At 34.7% G+C, this 22,610-nt stretch overlaps 1 protein-coding gene and 1 long non-coding RNA gene across 2 annotated transcripts; one reads left to right on the top strand and one right to left on the bottom strand.

The window, feature by feature from the left end:
• Positions 1-7,010: 7,010 nt before the first annotated feature.
• LOC131607673 (uncharacterized) lies at positions 7,011-7,801 on the bottom strand. Its single transcript, XR_009285377.1, has 3 exons — positions 7,593-7,801; positions 7,369-7,488; positions 7,011-7,130 (listed from the first exon to the last, which is right to left on the bottom strand). It is a non-coding gene; the product is annotated as an uncharacterized LOC131607673 (long non-coding RNA).
• An 8,531-nt stretch (positions 7,802-16,332) lies between these two features.
• On the top strand, positions 16,333-17,476 carry LOC131605671 (uncharacterized). The gene is made up of 6 exons (XM_058878002.1): positions 16,333-16,395; positions 16,551-16,818; positions 16,908-16,998; positions 17,081-17,208; positions 17,287-17,377; positions 17,467-17,476. The coding sequence occupies exons 1-6, from the start codon at positions 16,333-16,335 to the stop codon at positions 17,474-17,476; spliced, it is 651 nt and encodes a 216-aa protein (XP_058733985.1).
• The last annotated feature ends 5,134 nt before the right edge of the window (positions 17,477-22,610 follow it).

Below are 22,610 nucleotides of genomic sequence, written 5' to 3' on the forward strand. Positions count from 1 at the left end.
TTCCAACACCGTCATTGACCATGTGCGGATTGTGTATATAGCCAGCTGCAGTAGAAGAGTTACACATAAGTAAAACACGTGCACCATCATTCTTTGGGAAAATCTTTCCATTGATTCTGCTGTGAATGAGAGGTTCAAAGGACCGTAATGAAAAGGTGATCCATCAACATACTTGCATCATCGTATGCCACAAGTCTACACTTATAATGAACCATGGGAAATGCAGGGCCATATTATGTAGAAGAAGAAAACTGTTGTTCTTTAGTTTTCTGGTTCTGGAATGTAAAAACAAGTCCCACATCGAAATATCAATAACAATGAAAAGTGTTTATAAAGTATTTTGCAACAATTATACCTAAAAATTTAGATAATGGGTTGCTATATGATGTCAGTTGGTGTTTTAGGCCCAATAAATTATTTTAATAATTAATTAGTAAAAAAACATGATCTAGAATTAAAAAAAAAAAAGTATTAATTAGTAATGTATATTTAATAATATATATTCCACGTGGAATTTTAAAATATAAATAAAAAATAAACAAAAAATCCAACTGGACACTTCAGGGGGTAAAACCAAAACACGCCCTAATGGCATGGGGCAATTTTCAAAAAATTAAAATTGTCTTCTTAAAAAATTTTAAAAACTCTTTTAGTACCAGTAAGTTGGAATATTTTTTACTTTAACTTTTTTTTTTTTTATAAAATCATTTACTTACTATTGATTTTCTTTAAGAGTTACTCCCTCCGTTCCTTTATAAATGTCACTTTTGTGAAAAAAATTTGTTTCCATTTAATTGTCACTTTTAAATTTCAATGTAGTAATCATTATAGTTTTGTCAAAATTGCCCCTAACTAATTATTATGAGAGAGAAAAAAACATATTAAAATGATTAAAAGTTAAGGGTATTATAGACAAAATAAAAATTATAACTTAAAAAGTAACAACCATTATTAGTTTTCTTGGTATGTGTAAAAAGTCAAAATGTGACAATTAAAAAGGAACGGAGAGAGTAGTCCTTAGTGTTAAACTTTCGTTAAAAAAAAGTTGGTGTGACTAACATTGATACTGTGGATTTTCTTTTCTTACATTCTCTTATTATTACAACTAGTGTCTTACCCGTGCGTTCGCACGGGTACCCGTTGTTTCCGCGCATTTGGGTTTAGGAAAATCAGAAATGTTAGAAAAAGATTATAAGGTAGGTTAAAGGTTAGCATAAAGAAAAATAGTGTGTAAAAGATAAGGGAACCACATAAAAAGAATTTCCCCTAAGATATAAAGAATTTGGGTCAAAGGTTCATCGAAAACAATTTATATATGGGACAACTCTTTTCATAGACATTATGATTATGAAAATGTAACATTTCTCAATTGTAGGACTAATTCTGCAAATGAACCAAATCCAGTGATTGATGATCCTCCAACTATACCCTGTATGAGCAATGAAAATTATTCTATCTCTAAATATACAAAATGATAATTTGTTTTTAAATTTAAGTCATAATCCAATTTATTTCATATATGTAATTTTACTGTAACAAATCCTTAAGTTAGGAGATTCATATCATATAGCAGCCCCAACAGTTACCATCAAATTCTACAATGAATTCAACTTTCTCAATTTAGTATAATTAATTTTTTTAAAAAAATAATATAATATATAAAATTAATGATAACTTAAAACGTTTTATAATAATTTTATTTAAGTATGATATAAAGGGACCATAAGACAGATTGTAACGCAGTTAAGACGGTTGATTTTTCAAGGGACCATAAGACCGGTTGTAGTGCAGTTAAGAATGTCTTTTTTAATATACAGTGTATCATAAAAAACTTGGCACAGCTTCCACTAATATTTTCAAGACCAATGTAATTTGAGATTTATCATGAAAAAATATGCGGTATGCTTTTTGATACTAAGATTGTTAATTTTCTATAAGCTATCTCCTATGCCTCAAATTCACCATTCCACATTAATTTAAAACAATAGAACACTATAAAGACGGTCAAAGCAATAACTTAGCATGTTCAATTTAAGAAATCATTTTCTGTTTGAATTTTCAATTTTAACTAACAGTTATGAACAAAGTAACTTATTGCTCACCATAGTAGTACATTTCATACCATCAAATTCATGCAGTTTCAGAGCTCATACAAACATGCCATAAACCATTACCTATTCATCAAAGGAAAATCAATTCCTACACTCAAATACACCCATTACAGCCCTGCATCTACCATACTCACATTCAAACATGAACACTAATTCAATCCCAAAGACAAACCTGTTTTTTATTTAATTAATTTCATTTAGCTTCAAATACCTAATTTTTAATTATCATGTAAAATTAGAATTGCATTAAAGAAATAGCCACACAAGAGCCAAGTCTTTCTCCCTAACATGATTTTCACGTTACTGTGGTAACTCACTTAAAAAGACCATTATTCTTCCTAATTAACTTCATGTATTACTAATCACAAACCATTAATCATACATTGATTCACCATAAACATCTAACCCCCACGAGTCATCATCGTCCAAAAGCAGCTTGTGATTAAGAATCAAAAGCTGTGAATACAAAACTGAAACAAAGTTAGAAATCAGAAACAGGTCCAAAAGCAGCTTGTGATTAAGAATCAAAAGCTGTGAATACAAAACTGAAACAAAGTTAGAAATCAGAAACAGAATAAAACAAAAATCAATAACCTGTTCTATATATGCTCATCACTTTTAACACAAACCTGTGACATGAACTTGTAATACCACCGGATTCAAAATGACAAATATAATACAATCTGTACAATTCCACAAGCCAACCTAATATCATTACATAAGCAACTTGTGCAATTTTTTTCCATTGTTTGGTATTTTGCAGAAAGAAGATGGAAGAAGAATCTCTCCCACGACAAATTCAGAATGCCATCACATAAACCGCAAACTCGCACATCACCGCATCTCATTAGCACAAACCATATTCAAACCGGTTTCCTTCACCTTCATCAACAATTCCAAATCACAATAACACATTTCTTTAAGCTTCAACACCGAGTTTTCCTAGATTTGAAGCAACACACGTAAAAAGACAAAGAAGTGTCTGAGTAGTTGACGGATAACTCCTCTTCTCTGACGGCATGCCATTCTATTTCGTTTCCAATTAAGGTTGTTATAATCCTTTTCTGCTTACAATTTAGTCATTATTTGTTGCTGCTCTCGCTTTTGCCTATCATCCCGACTACTGCTACCATGCATTTCTTTCATTTGCTTGAAACACTTCATATTTTCCACAGGCCTAGCAATGGTCGATGATTTACAGAGAGCAAAGTAATATAAAAGTAGAAGTTACAACTGATGTATAAATATGAAACTCATGATTGTGAGGAAACTGTAAAGCTGAAGAAGTTGGAACGTGGATGGGCATACAAAAACTCAAAATTCAAATACCAGGGCTTTTTGGTTGGTGTGTTTCAGGAATTTCACAATTAAAATACACCATAACAGAAAGCCAATAGGTTCATAAGACACGGACACGACACTGATACATTAGAAGTATTTATTTGCATGTTTTTTTCATTTGTTATTAAAGATTGTGAATCAGCAGCCTCGCACCAGCCAGAGAGTGTATCTATGTGTTTAATTTCCAGTTGTAGGGTGATATTCGGTTTAAACAGAATCTGACATTTATAACAGACTGGTTGTTGTTAGCACTATTATTTCCAGTGAAGTCACCATGTCCACAGTCAAGATCACTTCAAATCGGATGACGACGCGATGGCATGGTATCCAGAAGATACTATCCTTTACGTATTTTCTATCCATTGTCCCATGTCAGCAAGATGACATGTTCTTTAGGGAGAATCGTCGGTGATATATGTTTCGGTAATCATATAGAAGAACATCTTCCCAATAGATAAAAAGTAATCAAATCATATTACATTCTCAAATTTATAAAATTAAATACAAACCTACACTTGTGTTTGCAAAAGAACTTTATAACCAACCTTTAAGAATGGAAAACATTCAAATAATTGAATTCAAGCCGAAATCATATATCTCATCATCAATTGATAATCAAGGATGATATTATAGAGCAAAGAGACAACACATGAAAACAACAATGGTTAGAACAACTCACTGGGAAGCATGTTGATGTCTCTGTGAAATCCCTTTGAGTAATTCTGAGAAGACAACGTGGAAACAGAAGTCATCACTCATTCTCATCATCATTTGGCCTGCCACAGTAATAGTTGATTTCACAAAAAATGCAAAGGATGGACCTCAAGATCCTCCTTCAACTGTTTCTTTGCCACCTGAAGTGCCGCATTTTAGTAATCTCCTCCCTCTTTGCATCATGGTAGAAAATAAACTACCATACTCAAATGACAAAAGCAGTAAATAAAGCGGCAGAAATTAATTATCAATATTTTCCTAAAATCACATTCCCCCTTTGAATGGTATTTTCATAATGGCAGAATGGCATGAATATATTTTCCACAAAAAAGGGGCTTGAACCAATTTTACCATAACAAACCCATACAATACATCAATCAACAAAAACTAATCATTAACTATATAAACAACAATGTACCATCCAAAATTGCATAGGGGCCACGGGTTTGACACTTTTATCAAGCTCACTGGATAAGTCACAAGTGGCGACGGTCAACATATGAGACGACTGATCGACATCATTGTTTCGTCCTGAATGTGAGTAACTAATACCAAAAAAAGTTCAAATATTGTTAATCATATATCAGCTTCAAATGCAGCAAATAAAAATGTTGATCAGTGTCTCTATAGAAAACACGTGAGCCGACGTCAATTCTGGCACAGAATGGAGGCATTGCAATGTTGATTTCATATAACAGGTATTTCCCAAATTAAGGACTTCATGTATTTACTAAAGTACTTCATGTACACACAAACAAAGCTGACAACATTATCACTGTCAGTTTCAACCAATAGATAGACCATTCAAAATTACATAAAATGCTCTTACCAGTAAATATCACCAAACCATCGGCTGATACGCGCACCCATTCTTATGGAAAGTTAACACCTTCAACTATTCTTCATCCGAACCTATAGAATTAAAAAGAATAATCCAAACCCTAAACATCAAAAGGCATAAAATAAACCATAAAATTAAAAACCATGATTCTGCAAACCAACCATGAATTCGTTATTGTAAAAAAATGAACAAAACAAAATTTAACAGACCTGTGCAAGTGAGGGAAAAATAATCAAAAGACTTGGGTAACTGTACCTTCAGTCCATAGCAGAAAAATAAGAAACTTGCATATGAAATTTTAACAAAAACACCAGATGAAAAATACTTAAATTCAAACCATCCTTATATGCTTATGTGATTCCAGCAATTGCACCAATACTAATCAGAATAGAAACAACTTTTAGTCCTTTAGATTTAAAAGGCTCGGCCAAAGGAGCGTCTTCTCGTTGAATGCATTCTGCAATTTTTCTTTTAATGCATGAATATGCTCCAGAGATTTCTTTAGCTTAGTATGCTTCACATACACAGAAGAAAAAAAAAGTAATTATCATTCAATATAACATGTCTAGTGCGTATATAACTGTAACATATAATTGTTCTACAAATTTAGATATCGAGAAATATAATAGTGTTATAATTGAATCAGAGAACCAAAATTGAACAGATCTGCGAGTGTGCAAACAAATCCTAACGCTAATTAAATGAAATAGATTAGGGAAAGATAAAGGCTACCCTTTCGTTGGCATCTTCGATAGAAGGGGAAGATTCTTTGTTATTTCTTCACCTGAAATGGTTTGGTCAAAGAAGGAATTACGGGACTGGAGAAGTAATATTCAGATTTCCTAAGTAGCTCTATTGTTTGTTTGCGTACTTTCATATAAGTAATTCCATTAGCTCTTAAGAATTCTGCAGCTTTTCTTATTCCTGAAAGAACAACAAAAATTAAACAAATGCTGAACAGATTGACTAAACTCCTAACTCATACCAATCAAGACCGGTGTCATTGATTGAGGAAGAGGGACCCTGATGAAAGCCAAAAAAAACCATATGGCGCATTCCGCCATCCTTCACAAATTGGCCACGACTTTTATCAAAAAATCATTCTGCCATGGCTGATATTTAACAAAACTAAGATGTAGTAATGTTTGTTGTTATCGACTTACAAATCAACACAAAGACTGTGTATCCAATAGTATAAATAAACTGAATAATTTGAAAGTCAAGTTTAACTAAAAAATATAATGTATGTGACATATTGAACAACTCAAGCAGCACCTATAGAACACTACCTAAATTTTATCCAACTAATTGGAAAGAAAACAATTTTGTGCCCCATGTGATATGATTTATAGAATAAGATCCGATCACAACGCCTTTGGATGTAAATGCAAAGTGAAAACTTTCAAGTTGACATAAACGACATAAAATATGCAAACTCAAAGAAATGCTTGGATAGACAACAGGCCCTCTCCAAGAGACTATGGACCTCAGCAGCACAAAATTTCTTTGTTGATGATCCACTTGATTTATTTTTGGCTTCCACAGATTCAAAATCCACACTATTTTCCCTGTATCAGGGTTATCTGCTACTAATTTCCAGCTAAGGAATTGAAGTTCTGCAATCCTGATTGATCATGCAGTCCGGTTTCAGACGACAGAGTTCTGTTAACCATAACCATTAAAAATATTTTACTTCAATCATACAAAAACATTATCAAACACCTTCAATAATTTTCAAATTATCATGATACAAATTTCAAAATGTGTTAAACTGCATAATCCATGATCTAATTTACATCATGAAAATACAGAATAGGATTTGTTCATATAACAAACCAAGAAATTCAAAGTACAAAACAACAATCTTCATGAGTTTTCTTTTCAACAGAATAACTCTTCTAAGCAAATTCAGTCCATGTTTAGGACCTTAGGAACTTTAAGTAAAGCTGCTCGGAAGCGAAACAATGATGGTATCCCTGCAAAGATTACACCAATCTAAAGGATGTATTACTTCGTATCCAATACGCCCAATTTACTGATAAAGAATAAACAACTCACAATTAAGGATGTTGTAATAACTCCTGCCTGACATCAGACTGTTAGTGGTGCCTAACAACTCCAACCTAGCAGCAAAACACATAACCATAACACATAATTATAAAAATGTTAATAAATAACTAACCAACCATGATGATGGAATTTATTAAATCTTTCTATTAAAATATTAAAAAGACGTATTAATAACTAACCAACCATGTTGCCAGTTATCAAATCCAGAATCTATCCATAAAAACAACCATGTATTTTGGAATGTTTTATGCTCATGAGTCATGTCTAACGGTGATGGAATTTAGTTCATACCGTTGCATCACAAATTGGACAGTCTGTTGACGGTAACGGTATCTGAGGATCCAATGAGGCTGGTATATGCACTAATTGAGCCCGGTTGTTGATAATTCTTTCACATATTTTGGTGAATAGCTACAATGACCGAATTGAAAGATATAAAACTCATAACTCATGAATACCTAAAGTATAAAGTCAAAGGAAAATCCTCAATATTCATAAGGCATAACACATCTTACCCTTTTGCAAAATCAAAACGAAAATCCTGAAAGCCTACTTTATGGCGTAGAAACTGAAGCCATCTTATGATATCCTTTCTCACAAAGTCTTGAGTATGATCAATATTGGGAAACCCGTGGAAAATGGCCCCAGTGTTTTGTTTACCCTAAAATAAACAACGGGAGGAACTCAGGATGCAAATTAGAATGAATGAAAGTATATTGGTATTTGGGATGTAATATAGATATTACCAGTCCACCTGTAGATGATGTTACAGGCCGTTTATCCCACACTAATGAAATTCCATCAAAGCGATTGCAGATCCCTCTGTTAACTCAATATCTTTACCTTGCCAAGAATACAATAGCCGTTTGCTCAAAACATCTGAAATCGTTACATCTGCAAATAAAACCATCTAAGAATTGTCAATGCCTTATTCTGAACAGGAAAATGCCTTATTCTCAACAGAAAGGCATCTGATGGCAAGTTGTAACATAGAATTGTTCTACAAATTTAGATATAGAGAAATATAATAGTGTTATAAATGAATAGTTAACTTCAAAATCCGAAAGAGAACCGAAATTGAACATATCTGCGAGTGTGCAAACAAACCCTAACGCTAATTGAATGAAATAGATGAACAATCGAAACCGATACACACCTATCTCATCGATTCCACCATTAACACAACAATTCGAGTGATAAGAAGAAGAGATAAACAGCGTACCTCGATTTTGTGCTCCCATAACAGACCGGTATTTTCTTCAAATCTCTTTCGCGTTTTGGGTTGGATACGTTATGTATCGTGATTTGTCTGCAGATCAAGCTTCTGTATTGACATCGAGAACCTATTGAAAATAAAAAACGTACATCAGTAAGATTTGAATCACAACCCCATTGTTCACATAACCACTCACCGCTTAATTAAACCCGACAACTCTGAAGGGTCGTGAGAAAGCGAAACCAATCACCGCGAGCATCATCCTTCCGGCCAAGATCGACGCAGCCGCAGACACCATACAGGAAGATGAAATCGAAGAAGAAGAAAAAAAGTAAAAAAAACCTCGACGCCTTTGGAGGAAGCAGCGGAAGCGCAAGCAGAAGCAAAATATCAGGATCGAGAATCAGGATTGATAGTGAGAAAGAGAAAAATAGGAGAGCGAAGAATCTGCCATAAAAACAGAAACGCAACGGATTGTGGATTGTAAACGGTTTGAGAATTTGGAAGAGGATGGTTGAAGGGCAGTTATGAGGAAAAATGATTTGAGAACCGTTTTGGGAATTTGGAAGAGAATGGTTGAAGGACAGTTACGATGAAGATAGTGGAAATTGAAGAACGATTGAGGCTGTTTTGAGGATGCTGATGTGGATCAACCATAGAAGAGTTGCTGATGTGGATAGCCTAAGAAAGTCCCAAATGGTAGACTTTTCTTATATGATAGATATAATAGTTTTGTAAACAAGATCTAAATCTAAAATGGAAGTGATATTTTAAATTGAACTTCTTCTTCTTCTCAAATCCGTCTTGTTACAATTGTCATTCATTTCTGCACAGTGAAGCATGACTACGTCCTCAGTTGGAAACTCTACTCTGTTTTAAATTTCAATATGTGGTTGCAATAGATCAATGAGGATGTACATTTCAAATTCCACTAAAAATCTTAAAAGGAGATATTGAAAATGACCAAGTTCAGAGGTAACTTTCAAAATATGTTGATTGTTCATATCTTAATGGTAATGTTCATTATTGATTTTTCACTAATGGTTTGATATTGTTCATTGTCCAATATTCGTAGGCATTGTCAAGTTGCAAGTTGCTCGTATGGGATGATGAACTTAAATGCAACATATCAACTGAACCCAGAAATTTAAGCGGTTGCAATTGCTCAATGTTGTGAAGGATTTATGTTGCAATATTAAAGACCTTTCGATCTAGGAAAAAAGAGAAGATGAAGATGAAATTGGAAAACGAAAGCTAAAAAGCCTACTTGGTTAAGTTTTTGTTGATTGTTTCATGGAGTTGTTTATTGCTTACCAGAAATGGTGTTGAATATCATTTTAATGATTTTATAATTTTTTTGTTTCCGTCCCTCTAACAAGGACAATTTATGACTTTGTCCCTGTAATGGTTAATTAAAGAATGAAGATGAAGTTTTGAGTTTTATGATTTTTGTTCATGTAGGTTTGTGATTTTTTTTGTTTTGTTTTTCATCTCTCTGTCTTAATGAACTAAAATCAAGATTTGCACAAACTGATAATGTATTACATAACCAAAATACATATAGCCCAAAAGGTATATGAACTTGTCTCAACATTTTGATTATGTCGTCCGCCGATCTTTGAAGTTTCGCGTCCAACTCGATCGGGCCTTTCGAAGAAAATCGGTCGAACGTTGTCCACAAACCGCTAAATCTTCGTCGTTCTTGATCTCAAAAGGTGTGAACTTAATGCCTCCCTCGTCTTTAAGCGATGGCGAGCGGTACTCGAGCTTGACAACCTTTCGATTCTCGGGATAGCGCAAAAGCGTGTTGAGCGACGGTATCAACTCCGCAAACGGCGTGTCGCGCGAGAAGCGAAATTGGAACGGCATCGGGTAGCCGGTTTCAAAGTAGACGAATGCTAGGTGGGGGTAGGTTTGTGTCATTTGTGTTTTGTGGTGTGAAGAGGATGAAGAAGAGTGTGTGGTATTTATAGACTTATTGGAGCATTGATGGCCCAACAAATCTTATCCTGCATCAGGGGACATTTCGGAAATGAACTTCCGAAAATAGGCTCCAGACATGTATATTTCGGAAGTTCATTTCCGAATTATGCAGAAACAGAGGCAAATTTCAAATTTTGTGCATTGCATTCAGTTTTGTGTTACCAATACCAAAAGCATTCAAAATAGGCATAAATTACACAAAGATGACATAAAACATACTTATATTATATATGTATTGAATCGGTCCGATTTTACATGATAAACAACAATACATACAAAAAATGATCGTTACAAACAAAAACGATCCGGAACGAACTAAAATTCACCGAACCAATCGGTGGATCCTAAGTCCAAAATAAGCACGTTCTTCGACCGCTCTCTATTTTGCTCGCGCTCTTTGCTCATCATTTCTTCAAACTCCGCCATCCTCGAAACGAACGGATCCGGCCAAGTCTCCGCCTCATTTGAACGATGTGACGTCCATTGACAAGAAGTAGCCGGTATAGGACAACTCGGTTTCAAAAACACTTGAACGAAGTGCCGCGATCGTAGATACTCGATGCATATGATGCGGCCCGACGCGTCCAACGGCGGTCGACTATGAAGTGGAAAGAAAGTCTCACTTAGTCCAAACCTCGTCAAATCGATACACACCATATCATACGCACTTGCTATTAGATGACCCATATCGGGGAATGACATCCACTTCGAAACCGGAGCGATACCGGTAAGTGATGGAACAAGTGCATCATGAATTTTTGCAAACTTTTCTTGATTTTCATATAGTCGGCCGTAGATGTCCTGATACAAAGTCAACTCCGCAATGAGTTCCCGTCGGACTAAAGTGTGATTATTTTCCCCTTTACCGAGCAAACCCGCAACGGCCCGATATCCACAATTGCCGTCGCCTCCAACATCAACGATGTTATCGATATATTTGTGCATAAAAAGTGGCATCTCATCAATGTAGACAATTGGTGATTTTTTGATCGGCGGTGTACGAGGTGGCTTCGAAATACGGGCTCCTTTGTTACCACTACACTTAGACTTCGGTGTCTCATGAACTTCCGGGAACGATGCATCAACATGTTCAAAGTAGGAAGGAGATCGTTTTGTTGACGTGTCATCTTGTGTAATTTTGGACTTTTTCGGTGCACCTTTCGTTTTAACCGGTTGAGATGGCGGTTTCAAATCGGTGGTCTCTGGAAATGCGATCTTTCGCAATTGTTCTTTTATGTGCATTTTTGTTGTGTCGTCCGCTTTAGCAAACTTCTCCATTATCACTTCCAACTCGTCGGAGATGGTGATTTTGGAGTCATTTTCTTTCGGCGGGTCAAAATCATCAAAACGAAGTTTCTTCCAATGGTCGGCTACCTCATCCATGCGTATGGGTGAATTCAAATTTTTCTTTTTTGCAAGTATACAAGCACACGGAAGGCCGTATGTAGTTCTAATGGTGCACCCACATAATGAATTATCCGTCCCCGTGGTCTCCGACCGCTTAGCTTCATGAAACAAAAAATTCAAACTCGTTCGAGATATGTTGTAAATCAATTGGGAGAATAGAATTTGGCCCTTATATCAGTGTTCCATAACCGTCTTGCTCCGACCGAACGATGTTTGAATTTCATTGTGTTGATTTTCAAGCATGTGCGGATTCAACTCGGTTAGTCGTTGTGCAACCAAGATGTCTAACCCGAATTGTCCAAGCGCACACGACTTTTTCTCTAACTTTGTCAAGAATGGTGGATTTGACGTAATGACAAAAAGTCTTAATGGAACCACACAAAGACCTAAAGTGTACCAATTTCTCGGTATAATCCTCTTCGGAATATGCATCCAAAATTCCCCTCCATGCCGCCATTATCCTATCAACCACAACACCGGCTTTGACAACTTTACCATTTTCATCCGGCTTATCTTTTGTCCCAACCGCGGGTTTCAACTTGCTTCTCACGTTGCAAGTTATGTGATACCGGCAAAGTAAAGCGGTAGATTTCGGGAAGACGGTATCGACCGCATTCATCAAAGCATTGTCCCGATCGGTGACAATGACGTTTGGCATAACCTCTTGATCAACTAACAAAGACTTGCAAATTCCCAAGGCCCACGTAAAGTTGTCTTCTTTTTCACACTCCAAAAAAGCAAACCCCACCGAATAGGTCTTGTCCGTCGAGGTCACACCGACGATCTCTAGAAGAGGAAGCCTATATTTGTTTGTCTTGTACGTCGAATCCATGACTAGAACGGTTGGAAATGTGTTGAATAATTTGATACTTTCGGGATGAGTCCAAAAAATATCACGCACCGTAACTTTATCCTCGGAGGTTCGGAAGCTTGAAACATATTTGTTATCGTCTAGTAATTTCAAAAGTTGTTGCATTTCCGACCGAGGGCCCATATTCAATACTTTGAGATTGTGTCGTTCATTGTAAACTTGCTTGATATTTGAAACGCTATCTGGATTCTTACGCTTCAAATCGGCAAATATGTTGTGAGGCGCCACTTTGACTATCGTTAGGTCCGATATCACATTCCTCTCTTCGCGGGACAAACGACACGCTATTGGATGCCCGTGTAACTTGACATCCAAGGCATGATTATGAATTCCACAAATTACGGTTAACCGCCACAAATCATCAACCCTCCGAGTAGCATGCAACTTAAACGGACACCCGCACTTCCTCGATCCCGTGTCCTCGTGTTTTAGCACCCGGTTTGATTGTACATAACTACCACCCCGTTCGCAATTCAAAACAACGAAAGCTTTCCGCCTACTATTTCCGTTGTCCGACCTTAAAATAACAATTCCAAATCCATGTTTGTGAGCTTCCTTCCGAACCCAATCAATCAATTGTTCGCGACTACCGAAGCTCCGATCATTTGTAAAATGTTGCCGAACATCGACCGCATCGATCATAGGAGTAACGTCAATAACCGGATCATTATTAACGTTGACAATTTCTGGAACTATGCCTCCATCGTCTTGCACAATGTTGTCCGGATGCACCATACCTAACAAATGAAAAAATTATCAAAAGTTGGCCAAAACTGTTTTTTTTTACTGCCAGGCCTATTTTCGGAAGTTCATTTCCGAAATATGTTAGGTAATATATTTCGGAAATGAACTTCCGAACCATATCAGTTTTCAGCATAAATTTGTTGAATCAATGTAGTGAAATAGGGGATGAAATGAGTGATGTTTACCTGAAATTGATGCTTTCTATGCTCCCTTTAACGTGATCAACGGTTTGAAACTTGATTTTAGGGCGAAAAATGGATGGAGATTGATTGGGTTTTAGAGAGGGGTTTGAGAAGTTTTGGAGAAAAATGATGAAATAGTGAAGGAGGGAAATTTGTATATGCAGCAACAGTTTCGGAAATGAACTTCCGAAAATATGCACGGATTTTGAATTTTTTTGACTTCGGAAATGCACTTCCGAATTGTGGAAATTTTTTTTAAAAAAAAAGCGCTTCGGAAGTTCATTTCCGAAGCAGGGGTAATTTGGGATTTTCGCTGGGGGTGACCCCCATAGGGAAGTGGCTAAAGAAATTTTCTTAGGTTTGTATACATACAGTTAGAGCTGTCAATATGGGCTACCCGGCCCTAAACGGGCCGGCCCTAGCGGGCCCTGGGCTTTTCAGGGCTGGGTCAAAAAGGCCTTGTATAATATGGACTCGAGATTTACTACCCGAGTCTGGCCCTAGATGGGCTTCGGGCTACTCGGCCCTAAATTAGCTTTTTTATTTAAAAAAATTAAAATAAAAACTCCATAATATTTATTATAAATAAAATTAAAAATTATGTTACTGTAAACATAATACATTTTTAAGTATTATATTATCTCTTATAAATACTATAATATGTTTCTAAATACAATATATTTCTAAATTGTATAAAATAATACTTGAATATTTATTATAAGAGAAAAACTAATATAATACGATGAAAAAATATTGATTATATTAATGTATAATACTTAAAAGAGAAAGATTGAATAAAACAGAGATAAAATTTAGTGAAGTGATAAAAATCAATATGCTATTTTGGAGTAAGATAATATAAATATTAATATTTAAAAAAAAATTATAATTATTCGGGCTTGATGGGCTACCCATGGCTCATATGGGCTAGCCCTAATGGGTAGCGGGCTTTTTAGGGCTGGGCTAAAAAGGCCCTGAAAAATATGGGCTCTAATTTTAAGGCCGAAGTCCTATGATTTTTCGGGCCTAACGGACCAGCCCATATGGGCTAACTCATTTTGACAGCTCTACGTACTTGTAAAAAGTTGTACAACTATAAAATTTTATTTATCAAATGAGATAAATAAAAAACTTTATCCGGATAAATACAATTAATAATGAAGCCTATTATTATTTGATTATTATCCCATTATTATTTGATTTTGTTTGATCAAAATTTTAATACAAAACTATCCATTATTAGTGTTTAAAAATACAATTTTTTTATTTTATTACCCCATTATTATTTGATTATTTGATTTTTACAAATATGTTATGGGGTTGTTTTATTTTTATAGATTATTTATATATTTGGTCTATAAAATAGTCAATTTTAAAAAGTCAACAAAAAATATGCCGCTTCGCTATCCGAGAATAATAACTCTGGTGAATTATACGCACCCATGTTTTTGATGTCCTTGTACGGCTATCAATTGAACTGGTTTGACGAAACATAGTTATTTATATGTTGCTTTTGACATATTAGGTGCTTGTGGGACTCTGAATTCGGTTTATAGCACAAAGTTGTTGTCTTCTTTGAAGTGTATTTGGAAATCAATCGCTCCGGCAAATATTCAAATCTTTGCGAGGAGCCTGCTCCATTATAGATTGCAAACAAGAGATGAGCTTGCTAAAAGAGGAGTTATTTTAATAGTGCATAATCTTGTTTGTCCCTTATGATTTGGTCCAAGTGAGACTCACCATCATCTCTTCATTATTTGCCGCATCGCTAAGAAGGTTTGATTATCTATCTTTGAGTGGGAAGGGGTGGTGGATAATTTTTTGTTCATAATGTTTGTGATCATCTTTTATTGTGCGCCTCTGCTATGTTGACGAGGACAAGGAAAAACTACATAATTCTTATTTGGTTATTGGGTTAAATATACGATGTCCAAACCAATTACAAATTTTGCCACACCCAGGATTTGAACTTGATACTGACATGTTAACAAGCAACATTTCCAACAACTGAGATACAACTGAAACTAAATGCTTTTTATTTAGTTTAGCTATTAACGTTTTAACTGTATTTTTTAATTAGCGTTTTATTATTTAATATATATATATATATATATATATATATATATATATATTAGTTTATAAAATAAATATATGTAAATATATATATATTAAAAACATTATGTATATATATATATATATATATATATATATATATATATATATATATATATATATATACACTTTAAAAACATTAATATATATACTTTAAATATTTATTGCTCAATTTTTTAATTATTGCATTATCTATTTATTTTATTTTAATTAATTATTTTTTATAAACTTCATTTTTTTTATAAACTACATTTTTTTTATAAACTAACATTTTAACATTTTTATAAACTACATTTTTTAATTATTGCATTACTAACATAAAAATACTTTTAACATCTATAATATAAGAAAGTTCTATCTTTTTGAACTTTCTGTGTGGTGCTGCCAAGTGGCTTAGTCTTACAGCAGTATTTGTTTCTTCCTGATGCGTCATGTGTAATTGTTGTTCCATATTCCACCATTGATGTCTCATATAATTGGCATTAAGTTCGCTTTGTCCATGCAGCTTCTATGCTTCCATATTCCACCATTGATGTCTCATATAATTGGTATTAAGTTCAGTTTGTCCATGCAGCTTCTATGCTTAATGAGGACTTTATATGCTTCTTTCCATTCAGGTTCAGCATCGGTTATGGTTATGTAATGAAGAGTGGAATGAAGAGTTTGTAACTCCTACATGGTTTTTTTATTTATGGTATTGGTTGGCTACAATTTTCTGCAGTATCATACCAGGGTTCAATATGGCACGACCATTAGCAAAAATATGTGACATCAATGACAGCAAAGAACTTTGGAAAGTTTCTGTTCGTGTGCACCACAAATAGACAGTTGTTTCAAACAAGAGGGAGCATTTTGAGATGATCTTTGTTGATGTATCGGTAATGAAGTGAATTGTTCGGTTGTTTTTACATATATTGTTTCTGGTTTGTTGTATGTTTGATTTTAATATTTTTTCCAGGGTGGAGACATACATGTTGTTGTTCCTGCACCTCATGTATCTCTTTTTTCTGAAAAAATGGTCTTGGATCATAGTTACACTGTTTCCAATTTTAAGGTTCAGGCTAATGTTGCGGCTTTCAGACCTTCGTCTCATAAGTTTATGTTGAAGTTTACTGCTGGCACTACGGTTACGGATGATAACAACGCTGAAATACCTCCAAAGCCGTTGGTGTTTACTAAATTTACTGATATAATAAACGGCAACTTTAACAAGGATATGCTAATAGGTAGAATATTTTATCTCTATCCTGTTTGACTGGTTTTGTTTTTTATATGTTGTTTCATTTTAGTGTTTTTTTGCCTGTATGTGTTTTAGATGTCATTGGTATGGTGGAAAGTATTGGGTATTCACAGACAACATCAGGTGCCCGGAAGCAGCAGATTAACATGATGCTGCGTGACGGGGGGTTTGTTTCATATTTATTGTATAATTTATCGAACATATCTTATGTGACTATCTAGATGACATGGTTTGTATTATTTCTTCAGTGAGACTACTATTAATTGCACGCTTTGGGAATCCTATGCTGAACAATTCATGAAGTTCAAGCAGGAGCGCGAAGATGATTCTGGTCCTATTTTTGTCATGATTCAATATGCTAAAGTCAAGGAACAGGGTTAGTAATTGATCAGGTTTGGTGTTAGATATCCTTGTATTTTGATACAGATGGTTATGTAACATTCTATTTGAATAGGTAAGTTTCCACTGTCCGTGACAAACACGTTTAATGTTACCGTCCTTGGTCTGAATACTGATTTACTGCCGATGAAAGAGTTTATAGAAAGGTATGCTCCCTGGATTTGCTCTTGTGTGGTTTTAATTTTTATGCAATGTGATTGTTACATTACTGTCTTCCTTTGACAATTTTCCGAAGGATTCCATGATTACGTTGTCTGGCCAGGAGGGTTCCAATTCACAGCTTTCAGCACAGAACTCTGAAAATCAACAGATGACTCCTGTACAGAAATTGCTTTCAAAGGCTGTTGTAATGCCTATTGGGGATATTATAAAACTCAGAACTGTATGTTTGGAAGTTGTTGTCCATTTATTCTGATTTAGTATATATTTCCATTTTTCCGTTGCATTTGACTGTGTATTGTATTATCTTTTGGTTCCATAATTGCAGATTACATTTTGTTCGACTGTGGGAGAAACTAAAATGCTGGTTGCCTCTCCGTATGGCTGGTATTATCGTGGTTGTCATGCTTGCTCATGTATTGCGCGTGGTGACAGAGCTCCGTTTGAGTGTGAGGCTGGACATTTCTTTGAGGCAGAGATTTTTAGGTTAACATCCTTGTCACATGTTTTATGTTATTTCATTTATATGTGTGATTGTCAAGGTACTGAACATGACCTTTTTGAGTGCGCTATGTATACTGTGAATGTAGGTATAAGATTGAGATTGAGGTTACTCATGCCGGGAATAGCTGTAACTTTTTATTTTGGGACCGAGAGTGTGAGTTACTTTTGGGATTGTCTGCTTCTCAGCTGCGTCATACAATGATTAAGGTATTTCTGTTTACATACCGTTGGAAAAACATAGACAATTATGCCAGAGTTAACTGATCTTTGTCTTGCAATCTCCTTCAGGCTGGCATTCATGATCCGTTGGAATTCCCACTTGCATTGGATCAGAAGTTGGATTGCAAGATGGCTTTCAAAGTTAAGTGGCAACCACGTTGGAAGAATGCCTCTGTCGTTATGCTATTGAAGAATGACCCTTTTGTGAAAGAGCTTGCTGATTAGTTTGACACAGATGAGGTATTTGAATTTAATCTTTGCATGTGTTATGCAAATTAAAATCACTGTAAACTGACTTTGCGCATATTATGATTTTGTACTATGTTTCGAATGATTTGTAGATAAAACATCCTGCTGTCGTAGTAATGACCAATGTTCCATCCGAACCTAATTTTGTCGTCGTAAGGACGTTTACTGTACTCAAATGTACTCCACTTTTAATGTACTGTTAAATATTAATTGTGTGATGTTTGTTCACTTATGTAACAGGATCTTGATGTGAGTTCAACGCACAGCACAGATCCACTTACTCCTACTGGAAAAAGACACTTTCCAGGCGCATCAAGCGAGTCAACAACCTCGGATGCCACGTGTGATGGAGAACTTTCATCAAACAAGTTAAAGAAAATTATAAAAATAGAGAAGATAGATTAGTAGTTCCTGCATAATTTTAATTATGTTGGGTGTGTTTTTGTTTTATGGTGTGGACATGTTTTATTTCCTTTCCACTTTATTTGTTTTTTGTTTTATTTGCCACATAAACAAATCAGACTTGTAAGTATGTTTCTGTTATCTTAATATAAGACTTTTCTGTTTTTCCTTAATCATTTATTCAACTGTTATGACATTGTCTGCTTTTTAGTCTTTTCCAATATACAAACTAGCAATCTTGGTTACGACTACACGGGTAAAAGACACATAATCCTTATTCAAGAGTTACTCGCGTGAAAATGAGTTGGCTTTTTACTGAGAAGTCCACACAACTAGCATGCACCGACAAAATGCTCCGTTGAATGTTATAAATAATCAAAATTAGTATAGTTGCGCATATGACATTGTATGTATTCTCTTCAAATTTTTGACATTGTATGGATTGAATGGGATCACCTACTGAGTTAAATAAAGGTACACATGAGAGTTAGAAATATGTTAATGTCCATTCATGTTCTCATTAATAAGGACTGTTATAATAGCAGATAACGTTTTGAAATTATAATGACAAGACCTTCCATTTGCATTGTATAAAGTATATAGCAGATAATGCTTCAGTTATTGCCTCATCCCAATCAACTTTCCAACATACCCCATAAATATTATATCTGTTTGTTTCATAACAGCTGTTATCACTTGAGTAATGTGAATCCATACAGTTTTATATTGTAGATTTCATACAGTTTAAAATTGTAGTTGGAATTGATATTGTTACTTTCAGGAGGTAACAATATATATGTGTAATAATAACTTACAAGAATTTTGTTCCAGACATGTTACGACAGACAAAGCTTATAATATGGGATGAGCCACCAATGGCGCATAAGTATGCAATAGAATCGCTTGACAGAACTTTGAAAGATGTTATGAGTGCAAACAAAAATTCAACTGATGTATTTGGTGGAAAGGTTGTTGTTTTCGGTAGCGATATCAGACAGATTTTACCTGTCGTACCCAGAGGCAGATATTGTACACTGTGCCATAAATGCATCTTACATATGGCATTCAGTTGAGGTATTAACATTGACACGAAACATGGCCATTCAAACTGAATAGGAGACAGTTCCCTATTATGGTTTCCTATTCTATGACAATCAACAAATCACAGCGACAGTCATTGGATAACGTTGGTTTGTACTTACCAAAACATTGTCAAGAGTAACAACAAAAAAGGGAATCAAAATACTGATACATGATGAAGAAAAGTAATTCAGGGGGAAAACTATAAATGTTGTGTATAAAGAGGTTTTTAACAATGTCTAAGTTTTAAAAATTAATCACGGTAAATCGATAACAGCAGTAATATATATTACTAACAGCATATTAGTAATGCAAGTAACAGCAGTACTATATATTACTAACAGCATATTAGTAATGCAAGTAACAGAGGTAATATATTTATAGCATAACATCTAAATACCAAAATCATATATATTAATATAAAGGTGGAGCTAATTCCACCACGGAATTACAAAATGTTTAATAGATAGATACTTATAACAAACTTTTAAATCAGTTTTCAATTTTTCAACATTGTTACAAGTATCTCCTTGCTGACGGGATCCTTAATGCTGAAACCCATACAGTCTCCATCAAGCAGGCACCTTTCCTTGGCAAATTTGTACCAACCACGCCCTAAGAACATCTGACCCTTTTCGGTATGATGAACTTCACATTCATACCTGACTTCTCTTTCCCAGTCAACCAAATCTACAAACCTTGCTCCATTGAGCCAGCGACTTGCCACAATATGCTCAGGAATTTCCTGCAATATTAATATAAAACAACATTACATTATCCCATTAACTGATAGGGAAAGACAATAAGCTTAAAACGAATAATAACTTACAAGAAGACATGACTGAGCCATCTTCCCATTAGCCACATCTTGCTTCCAGATACAATATCGTAACTTAGCAGGCTGCTCTGCATGGCAAATAACATCCTCACCATCCGGTTCATGGCATCTGAAACATAATAGAAACAAAGAACATGGTGAATAAATAAATGTCTTATCAAACATTCTAAATTCAAGCATAAAAAAGTATACTCAACATAAGCTAATTCAAACATACACAGAGTTATCACAAGTGACAGCTTTCTCCATAGCCATTTGGTTCACCGAGTTTTCTTCACCTGCATGCAACCATATATAACTTTTAAACTCAAAATTTAACAGAACAACCATTCAAATCATATGTTTACCTTTACCTGTCATTGTTTGATCAACACTTCCTTCCATCTTTTCAGAAGTTCACGACTTACACTATTGGTTGCAGAGTAATGATGACTGCTTCAGTTTTTAGTGTTTTCAAACTTCCTACACATTACTTATATAACACTCTAAATGGACTCTTCACATACCTGCAACTTTTCCACAGTCCAATAGAATTCAATGCAATTGTTCAATTAGTCTTCTTTGCATTTACATCACTTCAAAACAGTTTTCTTTTTCTTTATATTCCACACGAAAAACATTAACTGCCCATAACCCAATTGATCTTTCACATCCCAATATAATATAACACATTACAACTATTTTATAACCATTTAATATTACCATACTACTCTTTAAAATATACTCCTATTAAATTGGATTTTAAACAATTCATAAGTCCATTGTTGTATGTTCACCATTTGGTTTTAATAGCCTACCATTTACAGGACACATACCCCTAATTATACCAACAATAATGAAATTAGGAACCCTATTCTGATCAATTTTAATAGAAATCCTGTTCAATACTTATAATAAGCAATACTTAATTTAAAAACAGATTGCTAATCAATTATGCATATAAAACCATGGCAGATTAAAACCAAATTTGATAATATTTAATTTAAAACCATACATAGTACCATAACTGTTAATCTTTGTTCACATACACCATTACAACAACAAAAAAACGATAATTCCCTTACAAACCAAACTGCCAAAAAACAGTCCTATACATCCACCACAAACATTGCGTAACCAACAGCTCTCTCAACGATCACCACTGCGCTCGACTGTAACCATAATATCTAACATTGGCATGTAATAAATCACAAAGTGCACTTTATCTCCTTCTTTCAATTCAGCTGCCCTTACATAATCAAACCATTCTCCATACAAATATGTTTCATTTTTTTTTGGCCTCTTCTTCACATTGCACTCATATGGGTACCCGTTGTCCACATCATTGAGGGAAATCTCTGCCATTCCAGCAAGTCCACATTTGTCTACTATTTCTGCAGGAATATGCTGCACTCATTGACAGACAATATCAGTTACATTACTTCTGTGTATAACACCATTGTGCCAACAACTATAGACTTTGCACACTGCTTACCATAACATTTGAGCAAAACTTCTTTACATCACGAACTTCACGAGTCCAGTATGCTTCTTGCAGCTCCTCCTGTATAGGACTCATTTCCCTGAAATTAACACCACATTTAAAACAAAATTCCAACACAACAACAGAAGATATAACTATAATATATTCCCTATCACTTATAAATAAACTTTACCTCTCACTATCAGAAGATATCATTATGTATTCATTCAAATCAGCAGTATCTGATAATCCCACAGAACTTCCTATCCCATCTCCATCATTCCTTCAACAGAATAACATACATACTATTCATTAAACTAACTTCTAACACATTAATCGGGAAACACATTCAATTTTGTGGAGGTTAAATGGAATTCAAGGCAAAAAAATAAATAAAACTATAAGATTACCGTTTATTTTCGACAACACTGGCAGCCTCTTCGACAAGATTCAATCTTTCATGTTG

This window comes from Vicia villosa, linkage group LG5 (assembly GCF_029867415.1).
Source record: "Vicia villosa cultivar HV-30 ecotype Madison, WI linkage group LG5, Vvil1.0, whole genome shotgun sequence".
Classification (NCBI taxonomy): domain Eukaryota; kingdom Viridiplantae; phylum Streptophyta; class Magnoliopsida; order Fabales; family Fabaceae; genus Vicia; species Vicia villosa.